Source organism: Spodoptera frugiperda, chromosome 11 (genome assembly GCF_023101765.2).
Source record: "Spodoptera frugiperda isolate SF20-4 chromosome 11, AGI-APGP_CSIRO_Sfru_2.0, whole genome shotgun sequence".
In the NCBI taxonomy this organism is placed as follows: Eukaryota; Metazoa; Arthropoda; class Insecta; order Lepidoptera; family Noctuidae; genus Spodoptera; species Spodoptera frugiperda.
This window is the reverse complement of record NC_064222.1, coordinates 8762224-8786230: the sequence shown is the minus strand read 5'-3', so window position 1 is coordinate 8786230 and position 24007 is coordinate 8762224. Positions and strand designations below refer to the sequence as shown.

General features: G+C 38.4%; 1 protein-coding gene and 1 long non-coding RNA gene across 10 annotated transcripts in view; one reads left to right on the top strand and one right to left on the bottom strand.

The window, feature by feature from the left end:
• LOC118274573 (luciferin 4-monooxygenase-like) overlaps window positions 1–24007 on the top strand; it is a 227023-nt gene that overhangs the window by 171586 nt on the left and 31430 nt on the right. For 3 of the 9 annotated variants that reach the window (XM_050696729.1, XM_050696726.1, XM_050696728.1), the window contains exons 1-10: window positions 10385–10571; window positions 12079–12286; window positions 13437–13632; window positions 14073–14195; window positions 14563–14737; window positions 15510–15641; window positions 16112–16240; window positions 16843–16926; window positions 17329–17475; window positions 18240–18405. In XM_050696729.1, coding sequence (XP_050552686.1) covers window positions 10422–10571; window positions 12079–12286; window positions 13437–13632; window positions 14073–14195; window positions 14563–14737; window positions 15510–15641; window positions 16112–16240; window positions 16843–16926; window positions 17329–17475; window positions 18240–18405 — 1510 coding nt within the window. In that variant the 5' untranslated portion in view covers window positions 10385–10421. Of the gene's footprint in view, window positions 1–341; window positions 504–930; window positions 1139–1492; window positions 1686–2014; window positions 2138–2565; window positions 2741–3063; window positions 3196–3568; window positions 3695–3991; window positions 4076–4561; window positions 4709–5091; window positions 5258–6187; window positions 6195–10384; window positions 10572–12078; window positions 12287–13436; window positions 13633–14072; window positions 14196–14562; window positions 14738–15509; window positions 15642–16111; window positions 16241–16842; window positions 16927–17328; window positions 17476–18239; window positions 18406–24007 lie in introns of those variants that run through there. The other 6 variants (XM_050696727.1, XM_050696720.1, XM_050696725.1 and 3 more) reach the window with 5 other exon arrangements.
• On the bottom strand, window positions 924–12345 carry LOC126911205 (uncharacterized). The gene is made up of 2 exons (XR_007705722.1): window positions 12208–12345; window positions 924–1059 (listed from the first exon to the last, which is right to left on the bottom strand). It is a non-coding gene; the product is annotated as an uncharacterized LOC126911205 (long non-coding RNA).

The window sequence follows — 24007 nt, the reverse complement described above, 5'->3', positions numbered from 1 at the left end:
TTGGGTTTTAAATCTGGTGTAAATATTTAATCTTTTTTATATAGTGTGATACAGTAATAAATGATTAATATGTCCATTATTTTTATTTGTAACAACATTAATAACTAACATTTTTATTTTTTAAAACTTTAATATTCTCATATTCATAAATTTAGCTTTGTATACATCTAGAAAGACAGTAGAAACATTATAATATGGCATTGTACCTCTCTCTTATATGTATAGCATATCATTAGGAATAGAGGTAGCTAAAAACCATCTATTACAAGAAAAGTCTTCCTTACATTATATTTTATGTTCTTTACACTCCGAGAAATAAAATTATGATGGTTATTTTTCAGTAATAACTAATAATGGCTACTCGAATGTACGATGAGGTGCACTGGTACATGGAGGAAGTGGGGGCTCGCGTGGTGGCGAAGACCGGGATCCCTTCAGACAGACATCACCTTGGGAAGCTGATGCTGCATAGCCTGCAAGATGACCCTGACTTTATTCTACAGGTATAGATTTAAATAGAAAATATATTTACTAATACGTATTTTCAAAGACAAAAATACGTTGCTGTGTAAGTATGATGTAAGAGTGTTGGCACCGAAAACTGCGCCGAAAAGGTTAGCAGTTCCAAATCTCTTGACAAAGACATGGTCTTGCCTTAATATTTTACTAAACCCCACACTAGAAGCCTATACTATGCATTTCATCTCTCGCTAGCCATAATCTCATGCTATTGGATTAACAACACAAAACCAAACTGCTTAAAACTGAAATCTTCTCACTGATTGTACATTAAAGCTTTAAGTATACATATATGTTTCTTGGAGGACTAAGGGGGAGGCCTTTATGCAGCAGTGGACGTCTCTCGATTTATGATGATGATGATGATATGTTTCTTTACTACAACTCTTAAAAAATTAAATACCACTTCAGATCGATGGAGCGACAGGAGAGTCAGAAACCTTCGGCTCAGCATTAGACAGGAGCATCCGATGTGCTGTCTCCCTCACCAACATGGGGCTGAAGCAAGGCGACGTCATGGTGCTGATGGGACCGAATCACCTGGACTTCTGTGTACCACATAATGCTGCTTTATACCTTGGAATCATGGTGGCTTCAATTGATGCCACTTTGGGAGTTGGTGAGTTTATTTTCTTAGATTTTATGGTATTGGATGCCAAACGAACATATGGATCACCTGATGGCATTCGGTGCCACTCATGGACAGATGGATTCTGGACAATTCTAGAGGGATTTTAAGTGCGTTGTTGGCTTTTTATACTCTATATACATGTATATACATATCAATTGCTGTTCGCTAGTTTCTCTAAAACTCGCGAACGACGGGACTGATATCACAAATCATGGTCTTGAGTTATTTTTGGAATTCCAGGGAAGGATTTTAAAGATAAGAAAGAACTATTTTGAGAAGGTACGAAGTTTGCCAGGTCAGCTAGTGGTAAATAAAAAATATAATTTTGATAATTCATTTCAGACGAACTAACGCAAGTCTTTAAAACGAATCAACCGAAGATAATTTTCTGTCAAAGTGAGAAAACTGGAGATGTTGATGCAGCATTAAAGACATTAAACATGGATACTAAAGTTGTGACCTTTAATGAAGACCGTCACCATACGACACTGGCGCAACTCCTGAAGGTAGATGAGGAGGCAGTGAAGAACTTTAAGTAAGTGTTATTCGGTTCCTTAGATTTTATACTATTCGGTTATATTGTTTAACCCATGCCGCAAAATTCCCTTGGTGGAAATATCTAATTTAATAAGTTTTAGTTCATTCACTTTCTTTCTTTTTCTACTTTATTTTTGTGAACCCGGGTGAAGCGCGAGGATCAGACTCTTACTGACTAAAAACTACCGCCCTCATCTTGTCCTATCCTGAATACTGTTATACAATGCATGATTCTACTTAATACACCTTTACCTCCCCAGCCAGACACACCAACAAATATCAAGTTTTGAAAAACATAACTACACAATACTTTAAAATTTTCCTCAGGCCAACAGACTTCGATCCCGCAGAAACAGTAGCCTACTTGACTTCTACCAGCGGTACTACTGGAGTTCCAAAAACTGCAATGCTGACACATAAGAACCTGAACATAGGAAATCGTTATCTCTGGTAAGTTGTCTCCAACATTAATAGTTCTTCTAAACTCTTTAAGTGGGAGTCATGCTTCGGCACGAATGGGCCGGCTCGACTGGAGTGATACCACGGCCTCACAGAAAACTGACGTGAAACAACGCTTGCGTTGTGTTTCGTTGAGTGAGTAAGGTTACTGGAGACCCAATTACCCCCCTTCCCAATCTTCTCAATCCCCGATTCCCCAACAACCCTTAAATTCCTAACCCCTAAAGGCCGGCAACGCACTTGTAACGCCTATAATGTTTCAAGTATTCTTGGGCGGCGGCGATTGCTTACCATCAGATCCGTCTGCTCGTTTAGCTGCTTATTCCATAGAAACAAACTCATATGCTACGCTATAAAAATGCAAAAACAGGCTACGTTATTAAAAGTCTTTCACAGAAATCTTTTACTGTTTCTTCCAGGATAGACTTCTCCAAGTTTCCAACACCAACTAGGATGGTGATAGTGACATCACCAGCTCAGTGGCTGTCAGCTGGGTTCCACTACCTCTTCTCTGCGATCTTGAAGTATACTCGACTGCAGACATCGGCAGCTGTCACGCCGGAACATTTTGGTGAACTTGTAGACAAATATAAGGTACTTGCCTTTAGGGCTGTATTTTACCGTAAGCTACCAAACTAGACATCATATAAACACCAGAGTCGTAAAACCACACTGCGACAATATAAAAATGGATGCCGAAAAGATAGCAATGGCGGCCGGACTAGTGGCTGAAAGAGTAAAGGTAAGCGTCCACAGGCCCGCATCGTACGCATAGCACGCATCGTACGCATTCCGTATGACGTCATCGGTACGCATCGCATGTCGGCATTGCTGATGATGGTGACGGTCCGTACGATACGGATCAGTGGAAAAGGAGAGACATAATGATCTATACCTATTCTTTGATTTCCTTACAGCCCCCCTACATTCTGATCAGTCCTACATTGATGACAACAATGATGTCGAAAGCAAAATGTGACTTCAACTGCTTTGAAAACGTACTCGTTGGAGGCAGCGCTGTCACTCAAGATTTCCTCGCAGAAGTAAAGGTATGTAAGGCCATTAATAAATTTTTCTTTCAATTTTAAGGTGATTTTTATCTCTCTAGAATAGTAGACGACACCATGATGTATCATGGTGTCGTCTACTAATTACTGTAGTAAATTCTAGTGTGGGACCTAGAAACACTGTTTATTTTGCTATAAACAGTGTTTTTTAAAATATTAAAAGTAATTTAGAAGCTATCAGGAAAAAATGTATAATAAATATATTTTAAAAGAAAGAACTAAATTTCTTAACATACTAAACGCCAGGGAAATCACCTTAGAGGAGGATTTGCCATCAACAGTATTCTATTGACTTTCAATAAAAGAAAAAAAATCTTTATTTCTTTCTTCTCTACAATACTTACGATCTTTACAGAAAATGACAAAAGCAGAGACATACGTTTTGTATGGAATGAGTGAAGTGTGTGGTAATGTTGTGCAGCAAGATAAGTCTACACCACTAGGGTCTTATGGAAGACAAATTGGAGGAGTAGAACTCAAAGTAAGTTTAGATCATAAAATAATTCCGATGTAAGAAGTAACTTAAATAGCTTTTCAATCTGTTCAGGTAAAATTAGACACTAATTTATGGTCACTTGGCATTATTCACTAGCTTCTGCCAGTGGATTCACCCAAGTGCCAGTAGGATAAAAAGTATCCTGTCGCCCAAGTCAGCTAATACCATGTCTGTATACCGAATTTCATTAAAATCCGTTCAGTAGTTTCAGCGTGATTGACGGACAAATATCTAAACAAACAAACTTTCATGTTTATAATATTAGTGTGATTTAAATTTCAGCTAGTGGATCCAAAAACGAATGAAGTTATCACTGAACCACATGTTCCTGGAGAAATATGGTTCAGAGGTCCGAGCGTATTCAAAGTAAGTTACTTTTTTTGAGGGGGGTAATCATCCAGTGACGTCTCTGTGGCCTCTCTGGGTGAGGCGAGAGGGAGTGTCAGACTCTTACTGACTAAAAACCATATCGGTCCTACTCCTGCTTTTCGAGCCGGAGCTTCGGTAGCCCGCTATATAGCCGGCAGCTCTAGGAAAGTACGTTATTTATGGTCAAATACGCAAACGCCACTCAATTTTAAAACGCTCTCAAGAATCAAGTACCTGGTTCCATTGCTTTGAATTTTTAGTAAAATAACAGCAATATACAAAATTTTATATAGAACTTAAAATACTGTAGCATTTCAGTATTTAGGCGTTAATATGCTAATTAGTAGGGGAGGCCTTTGTTCAGCAGTGGACGTCCCTCGGCTGAAGATGATGATGCTAATTAGTAGTTAAAAAATTCATGACGATCCAACCTTGTTTAGGCTCTTATTATCTATTAAAATTAATCTTTAACCAATTTCTCAGGGTTACTACAATAATGAGGAGATGACAAAAGAGACGCTGACAGAAGATGGATGGCTCAAATCTGGTGACATTTTGTACAGAGATGAAGCATGGAACCTCTTCTTTGTTGATCGGTATAAACTGCTGTTGAAGTATAGGAATCATCAGGTAATAAAATCATTTACATTTTAAAGTAGGTAACGTAACTGTGGCTCCTCTGGAGTTGCGGATGTTTATAGGCAGCGCTGATAATTGGTAAATAGGTCTATTGTGCGTTATTAGGGAATGGATCATAACTACATCAAGTACAAAAAGTATAGTCACGCTTTTTATCCCTGAAGGGGTATGCCGAAGTGCACATTACGGCACGTAATGCCACCGTACATTGAACACCTACTTTTCACTATTTATGTTATAAGTTCCATGTAATAAGGGGTGAGCCTATTGCCATATACTGGGCACTATTCCCAACTCCGTGCCACTACTGATCATACTTCAAGTATTAAAATTAGAAAAGGTTGTTGTAAATCACCTTTTACTTTTTTTCTAAGGTATCTCCATCGGAAGTGGAATCAGTGATAATGAAGCACCCTGGAGTATTCCAAGTGGCTGTGACAGGTATACCAGACAGGGAGTGCGGGGACCTGGTGGTGGCGTGCGTTGTGCCCAAGCCTGGCTGCAGCCCCACAGCGCAGGAGATCAAGGACTTGGTCAAAGGTATAATATTAATGTAAAAGTATAATTGACTAGTTATGGCCTAGATTTTTTTGAAATAAAGCGTGCCTATCATCAAACCACCAAAAAAAATGACTAAAGTGGCAAAAAAGTCTTAGGGTGCTTTTCCACCAGAGATGTGCTATGTAGCAATGCTACGAAGATGTAGTAGCTAAGCTGTGAAACTATGTAACCGTTTCCACTGGTACTAAGATACGTAGCTGTTCGAGGAAGATAGCAGGAAACCCATTCATAGCACACATCCATAGAACACCGTGTACTAAGTGCTTGGTTGGATTGATTGGTGGAAGCCAAACGCATCCACAACGTAGCATAACACATTTCTGGTGGAAACCCCTTTCACCCTTTATACTCGATTTTATTATTATTATTTAATTCCTGCCTGCCTCATTGGTCGAGTGGTCGCAAGTGCGACTGCCGAACAAGGGGTCTCGGGTTCGATTCCCGGGTCGGGCAAAGTATTGCTGGGCTTTTTTCGGATTTTCGAAAATTTCTCGGTAGTAGCACGGAGTCTGGAAATGTGCCCGGTATATGGCAATAGGCTCACCACCTATTACATGGGACTTACAACATAAATTGTGAAAAGTGGGTGTACACAGTGGCATTACGTGCCATAATGTGCACCTCTGCCTACCCCTTCGGGGATTAAAGGCGTGACGATATGTAATGTAATGTAATGTATTTAATTTCTTGCTTTGAATATCTGCTTAGTAGTTACTGCTTTAGTTAAAATTAAAAATGAGGTTATAACTGTTATTATATTTCCAGAATCGCTGACTGACTCCAAGCAGCTGAGAGGAGGTGTGATCTTCTTGGAGGACCTGCCAACGACCAGCACATCCAAGATCAACAGACAGAAACTAAAAGAAATGGTGCTGAACTTGCCTAGAGAATGAAATTTTGTATTAAAGAAGTTTAATAAAATAAATGAAACAATATTTTTCCACTAAAATGAGTATGGAATGATTTCGTTTAAAACCCTGCTGGTATTGCCCGTAGGTATAGGTACTGAGGCCCCAGAAAGTAGCAGGAGTTGAAATGAGGTGGTTTTCAGTCAGTAAGTGGGGGCGATAGTAGTCTGATGATTTTACACGAACAAAAAGAAAGGGTTTTGTTGAACATAAACTCTCTCTAAAGCGACGGCAACGCACTTGTAACGTCTTTGGTGTTTCGGGTGTCCATGGGCGGCGGCGATTGCTTAGCATCAGGTGATTTGTCTGCTCGTTTACCGGCTTATACCATAAAAAAAGAATATGTAAAATAGGAAGCCACATAAATAAATTCATACAATTAATACTTCATAACAAAACACAAATACGGTTAATAAATCATACACAATTGAAGTGTAAACGATTTATAGGGCAACATGAATATTAATCACTTAATTAATTTGTACTTGAATAGTTAATTCTTGAGTTCCTTCTGTATAACATTGAAGTTATATTGAACTTGTTAATGCATAAACATACAGACAGAATGGTAACAACTATAAAAAGGTTACTAACTGTTGAGTTATTTAGGTATCGGGATTTTCAATTCTATTAAAGTATGATTTGGGTTATTTTTCGATTGATCCAGTTTCTCAGTGAGTTGCACTCGATGAACGGCAATCAGCTCACCTTCTGGTCTATGAAATAGGGCACAAACAGTGAAGAAGACATCGTGAGGAAACCTTGGGTCAAATCTAATTATAAGTTTGAAATCGCCAACCCGCATTGAGCAAGTGAGGTGATTAATGCTCAAACCTCCGTGTGAGAAAAGGCCTTTGCTCAGCACTACACAGCAGTGGACACTTATAGGCTGAAGAAGGGCGTATTCAAAGGGGGCAAACGAGCAAACGAGTCACTTGACGAGTTTTAAGTGATCAGCGTCGCCTAGAGATATCCGCAACACCAAAGGAGGCTCTTTTCTTGAAGGTTAGAAATACTGGTGTTACATTGTATTATTTATTATGCAAATTCTGCACCTCAGCTTAATCCTCCGGGGCATCTAGTATTTTGTTGTACATAGATACAACAATAGATAAGATACACATAGAACATTGTCATACATCAATAATTATTGATGTATGACAATGTTGTATCTTTAAATATGTATACATCCTGTGTACCTATTATTCTTTTTTTGCTACTCTGACTCCATACTCTAAAATAGACCTAAAAACATATTTCATAATAATTTGCAATGTATTTTAACTTTTTTTTGAGGGAGGCAAATTATCCAGTAGTTCTTCTGCCCTGAGTGGGGCGAACCACTCCGTTCCTACTCCTGCTTTAATCCGGAGCCCCGGTAACCCGCCCACTTTTCACCATTTGTGTTATAATTACCATGTAATAGGGGTCGAACCTATTGCCATATACTGGGCACAGTTCCATCATTATCGATCTTTTAAAAAAGAGTACAGATTTATCATACATGTTTGTAATTGTAAAAGGCGCGGTGGTTGGGCAGACGCCTACCGCGCAGCGTGTAGCGGGTTCGATTTTCGCATGGAGCAACTCTTTGTATGATCCACAAATTTTTGTTTCTGGTTGTCATGTGTATGTGAACTTATTTGTTTCTAAACGCACCCACGACATAGGAGAAAATCCTAGTTCCAAGCAAAGTTTTTTTTAAAAACGAATAAACGAAAACGTAAAGCTAACTTATCTTTAGTATAATCGAGTTATTATAATCCATTGTTTACTATACATTATTCATAATCGTTCCATATGATCGGTAGCAGATAATGTTATGCGCGAATATCGCACATAGTGCTACCATTCACGGTGCGTAGCGGTAGTGTGATTCGCGAAGTGAGAATATCATTTTTTTGTTCGCGAAATTTTGCGTGAATTTATTTTGTATTGTGTCATTTTTTTTTTTATTTGTTGTACGTATGTAAGTAATCTATATATGTTTTTTTTTTATTTATTGATTTTGTCAGTGGTAGTTTAGCCTGTCTAGGTGTCGTTGAGCGTTTTCTGGGTATTAGTTATTTTCGAAATTAAGTTGAACGAAAAGGGATGAGTGAATTTAACATTTAATCAAAGCAAGTCTAAATGACTTCATCGTTTATAATATTAATTAATATAACTCATAATAAACAATTAAGTAATTATTTATTAACTGTACAAAATATTGCTAAAAGGAGATTTATAAAAATTGCCCCACTTGGGCGGGTCCTGGAGACCGGAGACCTAACTTTATAGCTGTAGGACTACTGTAGGCGAAACCTTGAAACTAAAAAAACAAATTTTTAAAGTCGATCTATAAATACTCAAACTGTTTTTGTTCGTAACGGCGTGGTCTATGTTTATAGCCGGTTTTTCAAATGAAGGCGCACAAAAATTAAGTATGCCATATTTTTTATCTTTTTTTTTTATTTAAAAGAATAAATAAGCCAAAGTTTCCTCTCGATGTTTTCCTTCACCATTAGTCAGTTGTATCTAAGTAATCTTAGAAAGAGCAATATAACTCGGAAAAAGTCACATTGGTACTTTTCCGTTGGTATGTTTCGAGCTTACACTCTAATGCATGAAAAGCAGGGGTCTTAAACATCCGGGCCACCACGACATCAACTCTACCACACAACTGAATAAAAAATATCTCAGTAACATACGTTTTATCAACCTTAACCGATGAGTCAATGCCCGGCCTTTTAACATGATCAATATCAATATTATAAATAAATAAGTATTCAAGTATTACATAATTATTTATTTTTACAAAGCTAATATGTACATATATACCTATTGTAAACTTGAGAGCGTATAGGTAGAATATATATCTATAGAGTAGGTAAGTACAATGTTTGACTGCACGGTTGGCGCGGTGGCTGGGCAACTGGCTACCGTGCAACGTGTCGCGGGTTCGATTCCCGCATGGAACAACTCTTTGTGTGATCCACAGATTGTTGTTTCTGGTTTGGGTGTCATGTGCATGTGAAATTGTATGTTTGTAAACGCACCCACGACACAGGAGAAAATCCTAAAGTGGGGCAACGTTTTTATTAAAAAAAAATGTATTTGAATAAGTAGTCTAGATTAAATATTAATGCCTGGAGCTCTTTGTATTGACTATCTTGCAAAATCTACAGTAATTAGGTAGATAATGGTTACGTTAATCTTATCTGATATGTTTGTATTACATATATTATGTAAATTTTGAAGAAACTATGTTGTTGTTATGTTGTTTTTGAAAAATTTGTAAAAAGTAAAATAAAGTATTTGTTTTAATTAATTCACAGTCTTCAAATTTGATTAGAAAAAGCATAGATTGGCCGGCTCGAATAAACCAACCAATCTGAGCACCGAACGCGCTCTCGCAAATTCGTACTAAGGGTAAAGAACGTCAAACGAAGTCTCGTTTCGATCTCTTTAAATTTAAAACAAATTCGCACTAAGCCCTCAATTAAGAATATAAAAATATTCCATCCAAAGGTCTTATCGTTTTATATAGCGGTCTTATCACACAATGATGATTTCTTTAAGAACACCAAAATATCATAATTGTTTGATAACCGCCTAGGTAAGGTAATGTAACCTATGCTACTTAAATGTGTACAAAATAGCATATAATAAATAAATATATATATAAAAATCAATTGCTGTTCGTTAGTCTCACTAAAACTCAAGAACAGCTGGACCGATTTGGCAAATTTTGGTCTAGAATTATTTGTGGTAGTCCAGAGAAGGCTAAAAAAATGCGAAAGAAAATTTTTAAGGCGGTACAAAGTTAACACCTTCGGTAATAAAATGTATTACTTTCACCTGATGCGGTGGTGGTCCAAACAAGCCTGCCATAAACTTTCAGACAGTGCGTGGCGGGCGTTTTGAGCCTTTTTTTTTAAGGAGGGAAAATCATTCAATGACTTCTTCCGCCTTGGGCGAGGCGAAAGAGAGTGTGAGACTCTTACTGACTAAAAACCACCCCGTTCCTTCTCCTGCTTTTCGAGCCGGAGCCCCGGTAAACCCGCTAGGTAGTCCGCAGCTCCGGCCTTTTAGCCTGCCAATACTATAATGACCTGTCAACTGTCCCGCACCGGCGGAAAGTTCTCACATTTCGCGTCCGCACTAGCTGGAAGTCCCGCGACGGGCTGATTATGGGTGATCCGCAGTGAACGTGTTAAATAAGAATAAAAATAATATTTCAGTAACTACCAATCATGGCTACTCGAATGTATGATGAAGTGCACTGGTACATGGAGGAGGTGGGGGCTCGCGTGGTGGCGAAGACCGGGATCCCTTCAGACAGACATCACGTTGGAAAGCTGATGCTGCAGAGCCTACAAGACGATCCTGATTTTGTACTGCAGGTAAAATTGAACTTAACTTCCCTATTTTTAGAGTATATTCTTCCTTGATAACTTACGTCCTATAAGAGTATACTAGCCAAGTGTTTGTAGATAGGTGACAGTTACCTACTATCTTACTAAAATTATTTGTATGTATGTTTGTTACTCAATCACGTCAAAACGGCTAAAGAGATCGAGATCAAAATTGGAACAGGGGTAGATTATGGTCTGGAATAATACATAGGATACTTTTTATCACAGAGAAGCCGCTGGCAAAAGCTAGATAATCAATATGTAAGTGACTAACTTCCTAGGACTTGAAGAGAAACGTGACTAAATTTCAAACACCTATTACTGTTATAAAGTACTGCTCAGTGGCGTGCCATTGGAGAGGCCTATGTCCAGCAGTAGACGAGAACAGGCTGATGATGATGATGATGATAATGATATAACGGAAAACATAATACAGTAGAAGCTCTTTATTCGCGGGGTAAGCGTTCCGTAAATATGCCGCGAATACAGAAACCGTGAATATGGAATGGTAATTTGTATGGGGTTATAGGGGATACGTTCCTAGATGACGAAATTAAGAAGCAAATAGTAGATAAAAAAATATTTAATTGAACTTTCTGATCATACAGATTGCCTGATGATAATATTATTATCATCAGGTTTAGGTCACACTAGGTTTAGGCAGAAGTCACAATCTAGACGTAGTTGTAATAAGGTCTATTTTATTTTTGAATCCTTCTACTGACGCGTTGACAAAGGATAGCGAATGTATTTTTTTTAGGTTACGCACCGATATTTCGATTCGATCCGCGAATAAAGAAATCTAAACCGCGAATATGGGAATTGGGTCGCAATTTTTCAATCCGCGAATAGTGAAAACGCGAATGAAGGAAGCGCGAATAAGGAGCTTCTACTGTATAACAAGACTCTTTAAACAGTTTGTAGCGAAAACTGTAGGAAATGTTTCACTAATCTTAGTTAAAGAAAGATTTTATCGCTACTCATAAAAGGTTTTGAGCAAATAGGACTGAAACTCTGAGTAAATACCATGATAATACCATTAGCGCTAAAGTCAACAATAAAGTATATAAAATAGAATCAGGCGTTACTTTGCGGAAATCCATGGTACACTAACAATACAGTAAGATTTTTAGTTTTAATTCCGCTTATACATGTATTTTTTATCATGCGGCGTGCAGCACCGCCCGTAATTAAATGCTAATGTAGCAGAGGTGTAATAGAAAAACACACACATAACATGCAATATACCACTCGACATACATATGTTTCGTTCCTCCACGGAGCAACCTCAGGAGGTGTTGACTCGGCGGCTCCCGCAGCTCAAATTCGACCATGCAATGCTGCACACCGCATGTTAAAAAATACACGTATAAGCGGAATTAAAACTAAAAATCTTATTGTATTGTTAGTCAACGACAAAGATTAAAATCGTATAATGAAAAAGAAAATGTGTATGCAACATCTACTAAACTTAGTGATAATTCTAAATTACCAGATCGATGGAGCGACAGGAGAGTCAGAAACCTTCGGCTCAGCGTTAGACAGGAGCATCCGATGTGCTATCTCCCTCACCAACATGGGGCTGAAGAAAGGAGACGTCATGGTGCTGATGGGACCAAATCACCTGGACTTCTGTATACCCCATAACGCGGCATTTTATCTTGGAATTATGGTGGCCTCAGTTGATACTACCTTGGGAGTTAGTGAGTATTAATCATAAAATCCAAGTGTGGGAGAGCCATGCTTCGGCACGAATGGGCCGGCTCGACCGTAGAGATACCACGGCCTCACCGAAAACCGATGTGAAACAACGCTTGCATTGTGTGAGTGAGGTTACCGGAAGCCCAACTTCCCTCATCCCAATCTTCCCAATCCCCGATTCCCCGACAACCCTTAAATTCGTAACCCAAGTTTCAAATGTCCATGGGCGGCGGCAATTGCTTACCATCAGGTGATACGTGTGCTCGTTTACCGGTGTTTCATAAAAAAAATACATAACAATGACAATCTCGATCCCAATCCCATTGTCTAGGAATGTCACGGACTTATGGCGCGGCTTTTGCAATGCCGTACTTGTAAAGAGTTTTCAAAGTAGCTCAAAAACAAAAATGCACTTTATGAATTTCCTACTGGGCCTGTTTCGCTCATGTTTCGTATATTGTCAGCCAAGATGATAACAAATATGTGATTTAAATTAAGTCATAAGAGCTCCCTATGCGGTATATACTATACATACTCGTACGAGGCTATAGAGGTATTTGTGGAGAAAACAATCTTAACAATTATGTGCAATCTGGTAGCGTATCACGTCTTGGTTATAGTAAAGTGTTCAGTAAATATTGCATTTGTATGCAGCGATGCACTGTACTGCAATACTCAAAGTATGGCGAACTATCTCGAGGATAAGATGTAGATGGAAGTAGTCATAGATTGTAATACATATATTTTGTCACTAATCTAATTAATCTAATCTATTTTTAACGGGCAGTAAACTTCTGGTATAGATTCAATTGCTTGCTTGCTTTACTAAAACAATTCTAATTACAGCACATAATTAAGTAGTTTTTTTTAGTTAGTAGTTTTCTTCCTCTCCCCCCCCCTCTCTCTCATTCTGTCTCTCTCTCACCCTCTTTCTCTTTCTTTCTTTCTCTCTCCCTCTCTCTTTCTTTCTTTCTCTCTCCCTGTCTTTTTCTTTCTCTCTATATCCTTATCTCTATCTTTCTCTTTCTCTCTCTCTCGCCACTCCATCTCTCTCTTCTCTTCTCTTCTCTCCCCTTTACTTATTTTCATAAAAACTAACATTCAGCCCAATTCGGTTATAACTTGGTGCTTTATGAGCTTGGTGTTTTTCAGATGAACTAAGAGACCTTTTCCACATGAACAGACCAAATATCATCTTCGGCCAAAGTGAGAAGATGAAGGATATTGAAAAAGCATTGACTCTATCTGAAGTGGAAGCTAAATTGGTCACCTTTGATAATGATGGGAGGCATACTTCACTAGCTCAACTCTTGGACGTTCAGGACAAAGAAGCGATAAAGAACTTTAAGTGAGTATACTTAAGAGTTGATTTAGTTTGACGCTGCAATTTTTGGAGAACACATAATAATATTGGAGATGCTCTGAAGTAGTGATTGTAGTATTTTTATCAACTTTCTCACACAAAGTAACACTTTATTAAGAAATGGTTTAAGGTCATTGAATCAGATTTTAAGGTTATTTTTTTAAACGTGCCCCACTCTAGTATTTTCTCCTGTGCCATGGATGTGTTTACGAACAAACAAGTTAACATGCACATCACATCCAGACCCGAAAAAACTATTTATGGATCACACAAACAGTTGTTCTGTACGGGAATCGCTACACGTTGCTCAGTAGCCGGTTCTCAGCCACCGCGCCAACCGTGCAGTCAGATTTAAGGCTTCATGTTAATTCAATTTTCCTACTCCGCTATCCGAATAAACTTTATTACTAACTATTTATTTCCAGACCGACAGACCTCGATCCAGAGGAAACAGTGGGATATTTAACTTCCACCAGTGGAACTACAGGTGTTCCAAAGACGGCCATGTTGACACACAAGAACTTAACAATTGGAATGCCTTATATCTGGTAATTTCTAACTTCATCTTAACTAAATAATCTTTATTATCATCATCATCACATCATCAGCCTATAAGTGGTCACTGCTTTCCAAAGGGTTCTTCTCACACGGAGAAGAGGAATTTTGAACATTAATCACCACGCTGGCTTAATGCGGGTTAGCGATTTCAAGTGTTTTCCTTCACCATTTAATTTTGTCAGTGGTGTCTAAATAATCTTAGAAAGTATATATAAGTCGGAAAAACTCAAATTGGTACGAAACGGGCTTCTTAAGACATCATCATCATCAATGGTGAATAAATTCGTCCTTCTTGGCTTACTCAAGAATATATTTTTAACATCTGGTCTAACTCTAACTCCATTTTTTCTTTTAAAGGGTAAACTTCTCCAATTTCCCGACACCAACGAAGCTGGTAATCGTGACGTCACCAGCTCAGTGGCTGTCAGCGGGAATCCATTACGTCTTCTCATCCGTCTTCAAGTATACCCGATTGCAGTCATCAGCACCTATCACGCCCGAGCATTTTGCTGAACTGGTTAATACATATAAGGTAGGTCTTGAATGCATTTAAAGTTAAAACTTTCATCTATATATTAATACGTGATGCAAAAACTTTGGACCTCTTTTTACGATAATTGCGCGGACGTAGGAGCATAAAATTTGGTACACTTATAGTTTATGTGTAGGAGAAGTGGAGAACGCTAATATTTTTCAAAAATAATGCTTATAAAGTACATTAAATCAATAAATAAAACATTACACGCACATGCATAGTATCTGATCGTATTTGACAAAACGTCAAAATCGATAGACATTGCGATGATATTCTCACGTCTCATATGAAAAGAGTTTTATAAAAGAGTTTGAGTTAAATAAAAATTATCCTTCAACGTACGTTAAGTGGTATTGTAAATTAAATCATATATGGTCGAATTTCGGCCACTAGGCGACCACTAGTAGACTTTAATTTGGTTCCATTTAAAATTGTATTACATTAACTAGTTTGCCCGGCAAACTTCGTAGCGCCTTAAACATTTTTTCTCACCTGTTAAGCCTTCCCTGGACGTCCACAAACAATTTATCGTCAAAATTTTCCAAATCAGTCCAGCCGATCTCGAGACTAACGAACAGCAATTGATTTTTATATCTAAAGATTAAGTGGTCGCAAATGTGACTATTGAGGAAAAGGCTCCAGAAAAACTTCTGAAGGGCCAAAATTTAATACCAAGTTATTTGAACTGGGAATATACCCGGAGCATATTATAGTCTATAACAAGCAAAAAAATCACTGCGAGTCTTCTTGACAAGTTTTTTTGTTGCAGCCTACCTTCTTAGCTACCAGTCCTAACATGATGGTAACGATGATGGCAAATGCTAAATGTGACTTCACGTGCTTCGAGTATGTAGGACTGGGTGGGAGCGCAGTATCACAAGATGTCATTGATGAAGTCAAGGTAAGACAGATAATAAAAAATATTTTGACACTTGAAACAATTTGAAAATCTCTTCGGTAATTGGTCAATGAGTTCATTCTTCGAGTAAACATCAAATTATAGCGACAACGTAACAGTATTAGCAAAATTAGCTTATTTGTAATTGGAAACAGAGATAATAATGACAAAAATACTAGTGGTCAACCTCATCTTTGAAATCTTCTCCCTGACACTTAGAACTAAATATCTGTCCCCCATTGGGGTAGGCAGAGACAATAGAACGCAAAATGATATGATTCTGGATTTCATGATTCAATTATAAAGAGATTGATGATTGGTAGGTATAACCAATCATCAAATTCTTCATCATTGAGGAGACGTCATTTAAATTAACTCTGTTTCTATAATTTGTTTATCGGTTCGAAGTATATTAATCTAGCAGGATTTATTTATGAATTGTCTCTTAAAAAATCTAATCATTATTCTTCCAGAAAAAAGCCCAGACAGACGAAGTATACATTCTATACGGAATGAGTGAAGCGAGTGGGATGACTGTGCAGAATGACATGTATTCTGTGGCCGGATCCTACGGGAGACCAATTCATGGGATACAGACCAAGGTAAGTACCCAGATTATAAGCCCCGCCCCACATGACACTCGCACTTGTTTACGACACTGCGTCAATGTAGCTTTGACATTAATGGCACGCTCGCGTCCATCTTGCTTTGTTTTCCTCTACGAATAGAAAAACTAACGGACACACGACTCGTGAAAGCAATTGCGGACATACATGTTCCTACTAACTACGAAATATGTCGGTGGTAGCCCTTTTTTCGAGTTATAATATGTACTTTCTAAGAACATTTAGACATTTACAAACGGTGAAGGAATACATCATGAGAAAACGTGGGTTTATAATTTCTAATAAAATGATTAAAGTTTGAAATGACCTTCTTCATGCGAGAAGAAGCTTTGATCAGCAGTGGCAACTAATAGGCGGTTGGTGTGATGTGATGTGATGTGCCTACTAATGTCAAAACGACATTGGCGCAGTGTCGTGTGCGTGTGCGAGGAGCGAGATCACTAGATGATTTTCCCCACTCAATAAAAATAAAGAGTTCTCATTCTTATCTGAACTTATAACACCTTGTGCAAGGTGGTTCTCTCTGGATTTTTATGTAGTACCTGATATACTGATTTTAATCCTGATTTTGTTCTCAGCTAGTGGATCCTATCACGAATAAAGTCATCACGGAGCCAAATGTTCCAGGAGAATTATGGTACAAAGGTCCAATTGTATTTAAGGTAAGCAAATTATCTACAATGTCCCCTATATAAAAAAAAATTACGGTATAAGCCGGTAAACGAGCAGACGGATCACCTGATGGTAAGCAATCGCTGCCCATGGACATGGAAGCGTTACAAGTGCGTTGGCGGCCTTTTGGGGAATATACGGCTTGTTGGGAATCGTGATTGGGACGATTGGGAAGGGTGGTAATTGGGCCTCCAGTAACCTCACTCACACACTGCAAGCCGGTTTCACGTCGGTTTCTGTGAGGCCGTGGTATCAATCCGGTCGAGCTGGCCCATTCGTGCCGAAGCATGGCTCTTCCGCACTTGAATGCCCAAATGTCACCACTTTTATCTGCTCTGTGGTCATGACTGTATGCCCAATGACTATTAATAATATTTGTATCTTATTTCTAGGGATACTACAATAACCCAGAGGTGACAAAAGAAGTTATAACAGAGGACGGTTGGCTCAAATCTGGTGACATTTTCTACAGAGACCAGTACTGGAACCTATTCTTTGTGGAACGATACAAATTGCTCTTGAAGTATAGAAATCATCAGGTCAGTGTAACTAAGGACTACCTACGGGTTTACTGGGGCTCCGGCTCGAAAAGCAGGAGTAGGAACGGGGTGGTTTTTAGTCAGTAAGAGTCTGACACTCATTCTCACCTCGCCCAAGGCGGGAGAAGTCATTGGATGATTTTTAGTCACTGACAGGCTGCCTCGTTGGCCGAGTGGTTGCAAGAGCGACTGTCGGGCAAAAAGTCTCGGCTTCGATTCCCGGGTCGAGCATAGTATTAACTACTGGCCTTACTTGGGTTTTTCGAAAATTTGTCAGTGATAGCACGGAAATGTGCCCGGTATATGGCAATTGGCTCACCCCTTATTACATGGGACTTACGTCCCATACATAGTGACATTACGCACCATAATGTGCACCTCTGCCTACCCCTTCGGGGATTAAAGGCGTGACGATATGTATGTATGTATGATTTTTAGTCATTTAGAGTCTGACACTCTCTCAGGCTTCGCTCAAGGTGGGAGAAGTCATTAGATGAGTTAACCTCTCAAAAAAAGCAGTAACTAATAAAAGCAGTGGCGAAAAGTTGTATGTAACATTTCGCACCTTTGGTTTTTTGTGGAATAAGCCGGTAAACGAGCAGACGGATAACCTGATGGTATGCTATCGCCGCCGCCCTTGGACATTTGAAACACCCGAGGCGTTATAAATCCGTTGCCGGCCTTTTAGGGGTTAGTAATTTAAGGGTTGTTTGGTGGCCTATTCCGAGTGGGCAGTCCATCATATTTGTCTAATATTTGTTCAGGTGTCTCCAGTGGAAATTGAAACAGTGATCATGAAGCATCCTGGAGTATTGCACGCGGCAGTGACAGGTATACCAGACAGGGAGTGCGGGGACCTGGTGGTGGCGTGCGTTGTGCCCAAGCCTGGCTGCAGCCCCACAGCGCAGGAGATCAAGGACTTGGTCAAAGGTAGATTATAGTCTTCTATTAATGTAGTAAGGACTTATCTAAAATTACGGTTTACTCTCGTAAAAATGGAGAGAAAAGCCCTACTAGTTTGGAGTCACAGAGGGACTCTTCATCATGAGCAGCGTGCGCAGATGCGACGACGTCGCGCAGCCTACAGTAGGCTCAGTAGATGATGAAGAGTCCCTCTGACTCAAAACTAGTTAGTTTAGTATGTCTCACGATAGTTATTATAAAAATATTATAAGGATTTGTACTGTACTTGTATTGTTGAACTTCTGTTCAACAATACAAGTTGTTGTTCTTATCCTGCTTTGAAAATCTGCATATTAGTTAGTGCTTTAAAGGAATTAGTAAAAATAAAAATGAGGCTTTAACTGTGTTATTTTATTTCCAGAATCGCTGACTGACTCCAAGCAGCTGAGAGGAGGTGTGATCTTCTTGGAGGAACTGCCAACGACCAGCACATCCAAGATCAACAGACAGAAACTAAAAGAACTGGTGCTTAGCTTGCCTAGGCAATAAATATACAGAAAAATATAAATACATGTCTTTTATTTCGCTTCTTTCGTCTCCATCTCTTATATCGTCTCGATATACCATATAGCGTAGCGGGTTACCAGGGCTCCAGTTCGAATAGCAGAAGAAGGAACGGGGTGGTTTTTAGTCTGTAAGAGTCAGCACTCTGCGGGCCTGCGGACGGCGAGTAAGGGTAGCTCACCGCCCGAACAGAACCAGACCCGTGCGTACTGTGCGTCGCGTTCCGCGCGCGCCTCAAAGAGCCATCACACCACCACAGATGGGACCCAGTAGGGCTGATGCCTAATCCGCAGCTGCGGACTACCTAGCGGGTTTACCGGGGCTCCGGCTCGAAAAGCAGGAGTAGGAACTGGGTGTTTTATAGTCAGTAAGAGTCTGACACTCCCTCTCGCCTTGCCCAGGGCGAGAAAAGACATTGGATGATTTTCCCCGCTCAAAAAAAAAAAAAAAACAGTTTCAGACACTCCCGGAGCTGCGGACTATCTATATAGCGGGTTTTCCGGGGCTCCGGCTCAAAAAGCAGGAGTAGGAACGGGGTGGTTTTTAGTCAGTAAGAGTCAGACACTCCTTTGTACCTCGCCCAAGGCAGGAGATGTCATTGGATGATCCCCCCCCCCTCTACAATTACAAATAAAATTGTTTTTTTTTACAATTTTATATCATTTATATCATCGATTTGTTCCGTGGGATTTTTTTTGTTTTTATGCTAATATGAATAACAATTTATATACAATACATTAATTATCGTTGGTAAATTTATTTTTATTTTGTTTTTTTTACTTTTTTACTTCATAAAAAGGTAATGAGATAACATCGTTGTTATAAAAACATTAAATGAAAAATAAACAATTATCCTTTTTAAGCATTTTATAAGTTGAACATACCTACATATACACGGTGTAACAAAAAGGGGGTATACATATTAAGTGCACGGTTTCTAGATAACATAACAAACGATACGGGAAGGGTTTTTTAAACTCATGTTTTCAAGGAACGAAGTTACGAATTTTTTCAATACATAAAATTCCAGAAACCGAATATCAAAATTAGGTAGATACAGGTACTAGGCGATCAGATTTACAGAAGAATGTTTCGTAATATTAGCGAGTGACCCCTGTAGTGTTGTGATTTGAAATCAAGAACCATGCGATACCATGTTTTTGGTACCATTTTTTTTAAACGTATTTTGAGCTGAAACTTTGTGTATAGTACCCTAACCAAATAAGGCCTATGCCCCAATAAAGCCTATTTTGAAAATTTCCCTCTTCCCGATGTCAAATGGTCGCCAAAGTTTGTAGAAGTGTGCATGCACATTACTTAACTAATTTGAGCACAGCAAGCAACCCGTGCCGCGATTATGTTGGAACCTACAGTCGAAAACAATCACGACGTGGAGCGCACTTTAGTTTTTATAAAATTCGAGTAGCGTAAACTGTTAGTATTTTTATATTTATCAGTATACGACGTGCCGTGTTTTGTCTGTATGACAATTATACATTTAGCCATCTCCTCACATTAGTGAAATAGCTATAATATCGGTGTATTTCATATAATCGTTGTTTTGTTTACCTATGTGCCATGTCCTAATAAAGCCTACAAAAAAAACCTGTAGGCCTTATTACGGCATAGTTGTTTTTCAGTAATTTCATAGAAAACGGACCATCAGCTTCTGTTAAAAAGAAAGCCAATGGATTTTGCAAAAGATGGAAAACGCTGTTAAAATGGTAAAAAGGGGTAAACGGGGTGAATAGATACAGAAAAGGGGTGAATGAATATCGGGAAATTCTTCATAGTATCTATTCACCCTTCGAATTTTATGCACCCTGTTTTACCCGGTAGGCTGCTGCAGCCAGATATAACTTCCAAAGAAGTACGCACCATCTAAAGAGTAGTTCGACTACACGAAAGCTAGGTCGGTCGCTAAATTGGCTACAGAACAAGAAGTTATTCTCATTCGTTTGACTGATGATGGGGTACCTATGACTTCAAAGATGTTACTTTGGTAATGCATGATGAGAAACTCGTTTAGCCTGATGTATAATGACCAAAATTAATTAATAAGATCTCATTACATTTTTTATAAGCATTGACAAAGTTTTGTTATAATTAAGAAGTTGAATACTTACTAGTTTTTATTGAGGCCTTAATAAGACATAGGGTTCCCAATAAGGCCAAAGTGACACTTTAGTTATTTGTGTTTACAAAATTGTAATTTTTGTTTCTAAAGCCATTTTGATTCCATTATTTTAAAGTTTAATAAATAAATATAAGATTTTGAAATTATCAGCCCTTTGTCATTTTAAACCTACGAGCTAGGCGGTAAGAAAAATAAGGTAGGCCTTATTTGGTTCGGTTACCTTAGATATTCTATTCAACCTGTATTCTTCAGTGCTTCTTGATGTATATGGGTATTTTGTTACACGCTGTATATTCGTACGTACATAACATCACACTTTTAAATCCCGACGAGATAAATAGAAGTGTACATTTGTGATGAAACACCCACTTTTTATCAGTCAGGTATTTATTTCTGATTATGATTTCTATCAATTATACCGGGTTTGTACCTGGTAATAAACCACTTACAACAATACTGTACTTTTAACACTTTTTGGAATTGGCTACTTGACAGTTTTCGAAAAAGTTTTGTATTATATTCAGATGTTTCTTTTTTACGTCTTACAATAATTTATTTTCTTGAAATATAATTATTTAATAGAAAAATAACATATTTTCTTCATTCATTTGAATTGTCGCGCGAAAACAGCGTGTCACGTGACATTCCATAACGTGACGTCACATTTCACAGAACAGTGGTGGAGTTGTGCTGTCACTGTTTACGTACGGCGGTAATGTTTAATAAAATGTGACGTCCCTTGACGTACAATCATGGCCGCGCTGCGTTTTGGTCTCGTAATGCACAGATTCAAATATCACAAATTTAAATATCAAAAATAAAATATTATAATTAATATTAATGCAAACCAATAATTATACAGTGATTGTATACCTTAAAGCTTACATATCAAACTTGTTTCATATTTTATTGTTACAACTGTCAAATAGCCAATTGTTTCCAAAAAGTGTATTTATACATACATACATATCGTCACGCCTTTAATCCCCGAAGGGGTAGGCAGAGGTGCACATTATGGCACGTAATGCCACTGTGTACCCAATTGTGTATTTATATATTTTTATAATAACTATCGTTGGACATACTAAGTTAAGTAAAATAAAAAACACAGTTTACTGGCTCAGTAGGCTGCACGACGTCGTCGCGTCTGCAGACGCTGCTCATGATGAAGAGTCCCTCTGTGACTCGAAACTAGTAGAGCTTTTCTCCATGAATGTACGTGAGTAAACCGTGATATTTTTGTTAACGCATAAACTGGAAATAACTTCCAAACCATAATCTAACCCTATCCCAAATACCATCCTAATCCTTTCAGTCGTTTTGACGTGAAGGAGTAACAAATATACAAACTTTCGCATTTATAATATGATTATGAATTAATAATATTAGTTACCCTACGTGACTGCCGACCGTTGGTCGAGTGCTCGCAAGTGCGACTGCCGGACAAGTGGTCTCGGGTTCGGGACAACCCCTTCGGGGATAAAAGGCGTGACGATGCATTATTCTACGTGTATGACCATTTATACCAGACACAATTCCAAAAAGTATTTATGCTTAGTAACTTCTACATAGGACTTAAATTAATAGGTCTAAGGTCCAGTTCTCGAAAACTGTCTGTCAGCATGAATTCTAATATATTTTATCACAAAACCACGTATTAAAGATATTAGCCAAGGCTAGTATATAAAAATAAAGACAAGAAGAGATTAGATAAAACATAATTTTAGTAATTTGTTATCGTAACATTAGAGCCGTGTGGTTGACAATTATTCTAAGGTAAATGACACACTGTAGGTTACATAAGACTTTTCTTCTTCTCGACATCCATGTTAGGAGGCTGGGGTTGGGCGGATGAATCAAGGGCCTGATGCAGAAGGCAGTACTCCTCGAAACGGCACGTATTGTGAGGAGGTTTCTGTCTCTGGAGCCCTAACCACCGGTAGCTTGGACCATGCTCTCGCTACTGGTCGGCTTCTATTTTTTATATATTTTTTTTTTGTATTTCATAAGTAATATTTAAAAATACTGCCTCGTTGGTCGAGTGGTCGCAAGTGCGACTGCCGTACAAGGGGTCTCGGGTTCGATTCCCGGGTCGGGCAAAGTATTACTGGGCTTTTTCGGATTTTCCAAAATTTCTCGGTAGTAGCACGGAGTCTGGAATTGTGTCCAGGATATGGCAATAGGCTCACCCCTATTACATGGGACTTATAACACAAATGGTGAAAAGTGGGTGTACATTGTATAGCGGTATTACGTGTCGTAATGTGCACCTCTGCCTACCCCTTCGGGGATAAAAGGCGTGACGTTGTGTGTGTGTGTGTGTGTGTGTATTTAAAAATATAATTTTAGAGAACTTTAAATAAATATATGAAATTATAAATATCAACAAGGCAGTTTTACTTTTTCCCAAATTACTCACCGAGCTAGAAAAATATACTTCTACGGTGCAATACTTTTACGCACATTTCTACTCATAAGAAGTAACGTCATACGATGTTTTGAACGCCGTGAGAAATTTTACTTTGAATGGAGAAGAAAAAGTTCAATGCCAGAATTAATTAGGATTTTTACCTAACTTTAAAGAATAAACTTGGACGTCATTTAACCAAATTATCTGAGATAAAATCAGGTAGGTATTATATTGACTATCTGTACAAGATAATGCGCTTCACACAATATTAATAAATATTATTTTGTTTGATAGGTAATAAAATTTATCACATTTGCGTTTAATATCTACATTAAGACTAACATATAAAGCTGAAGTGTCTGTATTATTGAAAACAACGCCGCTTTTTACTATATTCATATGAATAAACATACTATACTTATACCAAAATAACATGTTTTACAGTTATGTTATTGGCTTACTGACCGTAACTGATTGACGAGGAACTCGACTAGTTTCAAGCTATACTAGAGGCAGTT